Raw genomic sequence first — 4,070 nt, forward strand, 5'->3', positions numbered from 1 at the left:
GTGCTGATTTTTTGGTGGACAATATAGTTAAGGAACTAGAAGATGTTAATAAGGGAGGGTCTCAGGAGCCTGTAATTGTTGATGATGCAACTAGTGTAGGTAGAGTTGTTAGCGGTGTGCAACCAATTTTTTCTAATGTTGAAACACAAACCAAACTGACGCCTTCTATTCCTTCAGTACCAAAAATACTTAATGCAGCTGACATTTGTCTTGTAGATGAGGTTAGTATTCCTGGTGTTGGGCCGCTGGTTATGGATCCGCCATGTGCTAAGTGTGTAGCGTTAGATGAGAATGATGTGCATCCAATTTTTATAGATGATGTATCAGCACCAAAGCTGGCGCCTAATGTTCCTACGGTTCCAAAACAAAATGCGGTTTACAGATTCGAAACCAGACTTCGATATCATATGCAATTTGGTTTCCATTTTACCAGCCAAGTATGATATGATATTGGAAGTTGATGATTCAGAGGAAGAGTTCTATCCCAAAGACATGGGGGAGTACAAACCCATGTGCTATTCTGTGAATAATGGCTTTGAAGATAATCGGAAAGCCATATTTGAACAGCCTGATGATTCGATGAAGAGTCATCTCAAACCTTTGTTCATCCAAGCCAAAGTGGATGAGATCGGTGTTAACAAAGTGTTGGTCGACAGTGATGCCGCTGTCAATCTGATGCCTCAATCTCTACTCAAAAGGATTGGTAAAACCAACATACATTTGAAGCCACATAATGTGATTATGTCAAATTATGAAGGGAAGGCTAGTCATTCCCTTGGTGCTCTCCAAGTAAGCCTAACGGTGGGAACCGTGGTTAGACCAACTTTGTTCATGGTAGTCCCATCGAAGGCTAACTTTAACCTATTGTTGGGGAGAGAATGGATTCATGGGATAGGCGTTGTTTCTTCATCCATGAATTAAAGAATCTCGATTTGGAGAGATGATGGTACGATCGAAAATATTGAGGCTAACCAAAGCTATTTTCTTGCTGAAGTAAATCAAATCAAAAGGAAGACTTTTGACAAGAATCTAGCAAATATTGCTCCATGTTCATCTGCAAAACTTGATGATGCTAATCAAGCAGATGTAAGTTATGTGAAACTCCATCCAACTCATGGTTTCATGTGGGAAAGGGAGACGTTAGACACGGAGTTTGATATGGAAGATTTGAATTCCCTAACCTTAGGGAATGATGAAGATGATCATCACATCTAAGCAAGATGCTTAGAACATAATCACGGTTGTTCAGCCGAAGTGTGAGATCAAGAAGGCCTTAGTGGCTGTTGTGTAGTAAGAGATGGTTAGGAGACCATTAATGAATATACTATCAAAAACACTTAAGTTTAGGCTTAAGAAAATTTTGGTCAATTGTCCATAAATTTGATTGTATCTTTGATAAGGAATTGATGTGATTCCTTAGTTGAAAATCAAATGGTGAAATTTGGCATTAGTTGCCTTAAAGATTTAAAATTTTAAGTAATAAAACCATAAGCAGTGGGTGAAAACCAAAATAGATATAATTCTTAGTGTAATACCTGTTAGACAATCAGTATCCAAGCGTTTGATGCAAACTTGGTGAAGTCCGTAGTGTAACATTTTTGGGTAATTGTGTAAACTGAATTTAGTCCACGTCACCTATTGTTCTTTTGGTTTTAAAGAATTTCGAATGGCATCATAGCCAAAGTAAAACCAAGAAGGATAACCTGGTTTGAAAGACAATGTAGAGTCTGCACTGGGAAGTGAGGGGAACTTTATGCAATGAAATGCTAAAGCCATTTTATATTTACTTCGTATGTCCCTCACACGGAAAGGAAACTTTATGTTTGGAAGCTTTTCGAGCATTTTATGTTTCAAAACCATTGCAGCTTCTTTTACAGTCCTTTCGACATTTATCGGATTATACACAACTTTAAAAAATTTATGAATAGCATGTATCTTTTTTATGTGCATACCTTTGGATTTCTTGGACTTACTCTGCAAAAAAGGAAAAGTATTGGTCAGCTTGGCACGAAACATCGTCTCATCGACAAGGTGAGCACGATAATATGAATGCCACCACAAGGAGAAACTTTTAGTACACCCATGAGAAATCTGAAAGGAAATAGGCTTGATAGTTGGGGCAAGACCATTAAAAGCGCTAAGGTGTTGTTGGTACGGGGCTTCTGAAATTTTTTGAAAATTTTCATAAATGGTCTCACAAAATGTGGCAATGGTCGCTGGTTTAAATTGGCTTAATCCAAATTGACATGCTACTAGATGAGGATAATAACCAATCAACTTAAAATCAGTTTTGCCAGTAGTTATTCTCACAGGAAGAAAAGTGGGAGTCAAGTAAGCTTTCCACACTTCGACAATGTTTGTCAGGTGTTTGGTCTCCTTCATTGGAAATTCCCTTTGAAACCACTTAGGACTTAGCTTACGACCAAGAAACGGAGCAATGGTTGGTTCAAAGATGTCACATCTGGAAAAGACATCATAGTACTCCAAAAATTCGTCAACAGTTGACTGACCAGTAGTCTTCTTAGTGAGATGAGCGAGTCGAAATCCCTCTATCTTTCGACTGTTGACTTCTTCATCATGGACCGGTGGAATGTGGAAATTTAACTTTGTTTCGAAAGTAGCAATGAGCCACAATTGGAAGAACCACCAAGGACCAACAAGATTCAAGGTTTTGCCTTCAGCCAAACCCTTCATAGTGTCGCACCCGTCCCCGATGGAATTGTACAAGGTTCCCAAAAATAACCTCCCCATGCTAAATGAATGACCTTCATGGAGTTGAATGGCCATGGTGACATATTTTTTAGCTACTTGAAGTGAACGGGTGCAAAAGACATGGTGGCAGTGCCAGAAAGCAAGAAAAGCAATGTGCTCTACATCAGAAACCTCGGTAGTGCTTTTGTCGAAATACTTGTTTATAAACGCGCTATAAGCGACTACATCCAATTTGAAGCATGTTTTGTTATCTCGGTCAGGGTTATAAGACTCGCCAATTGGGGGCAACCCAGTAATGGCAGCTACATCAAACAAAGTATGGGACAGTAAGCCACACTTGAGTTGCATGGTGTTGGTAGAACTTTCCCAGAAATGCATCGCAGCCAATATGAGCCAACTCAAGAAGGCAGGGGCATGGAGAGCTGAAGGAGAAGATCTAAAAACTCGGTGGGCTATATAGAACAAATTGGGAATATCCTTTGAAAAGACTATGGGTCTTCGATTCTCATAACCAGGAAAGGCTTCCTCAAGTTCTGGAGTTTTCAGTTTGGGATTTGGGTAAGGCCCTAGGAAAGCATAAACGGTACTAGAAACAGAATACGGAATCAATACCTGAGATTTTCAGATTTTCGCTTTCTCCACGTCTAGGTTAGGTTCCAAAGCGTAAGTTTGATTGTCTTTCAGAGCGAGAGCTTCAACAGTGGCAACAAGAGGAATTTCTTTGCCTTTAGTGGATCTAGTTGCTTGACCGCTAGCAAAAGCCATTTTATGAATTGAGAGTTTTTTCGAAAGAGCGGCAGAAGTTCAGAAATGGTGAAAAATGGTGATTAACAGATTACTGTTTCCAAGGGAAAAGGTCAAGTGAAACGAATGGTAAAGGGAAGAGAGGAAGTGCAATGAGAGCTAAATACCATTTTAATTATGAAATTGTTTAGATACTGCCACATGTATATCTCGGTGGGTATGATCAATGGCTGAAAGTTGGTGTTTGTTATGTCGAGGTGTCCCACTAATTTTTCAACTGCAAGGAGTGGTTCATTAAAATCATAAAATGGTGTCGACCATTAGAGCATGTAAAATACTTTCAAAAATGCCAATCTTCTTCTTCTTTGACAAGACTCGTCGAAAATAGCATTTTTGTGGGGCATCTTGTTAGCTTGTAATTTCGACACGCTCATTTAATATGGTCAATACTTGTTTGACCTTTAACTTTGCAGGAATTGAAGGCTTTCTCGTTTCAACTGGAAGATTTCGATAATATGGCAAGCCTAACTCACACAGTTAGCAATTAGACAGAACAAGGCTAAGAGTGTAATCACGTCGAACATAGCAATCAAGGCGGGAAAACACGATTTTGG

The 4,070-nt window shown here is 39.3% G+C and overlaps 1 protein-coding gene across 1 annotated transcript; it reads left to right on the plus strand.

Moving 5' to 3' along the window:
• Positions 1-444: 444 nt before the first annotated feature.
• On the plus strand, positions 445-921 carry LOC146929473 (uncharacterized). Its single transcript, XM_085707337.1, has one exon. It carries the CDS (start codon positions 445-447, stop codon positions 919-921), a length of 477 nt encoding a protein of 158 aa, XP_085563463.1.
• The last annotated feature ends 3,149 nt before the right edge of the window (positions 922-4,070 follow it).

The sequence above is a fragment of the Medicago sativa genome, chromosome 4 (genome assembly GCF_051527215.1).
Source record: "Medicago sativa cultivar Bolivia chromosome 4, Bolivia_mono, whole genome shotgun sequence".
NCBI classification, from domain to species: domain Eukaryota; kingdom Viridiplantae; phylum Streptophyta; class Magnoliopsida; order Fabales; family Fabaceae; genus Medicago; species Medicago sativa.

Coding starts and splice junctions, on each gene's coding strand:
- LOC146929473 (XM_085707337.1), top strand. CDS start 445: ATGATATTGGAAGTTGATGATTCAGAGGAAGAGTTCTATCCCAAAGAC.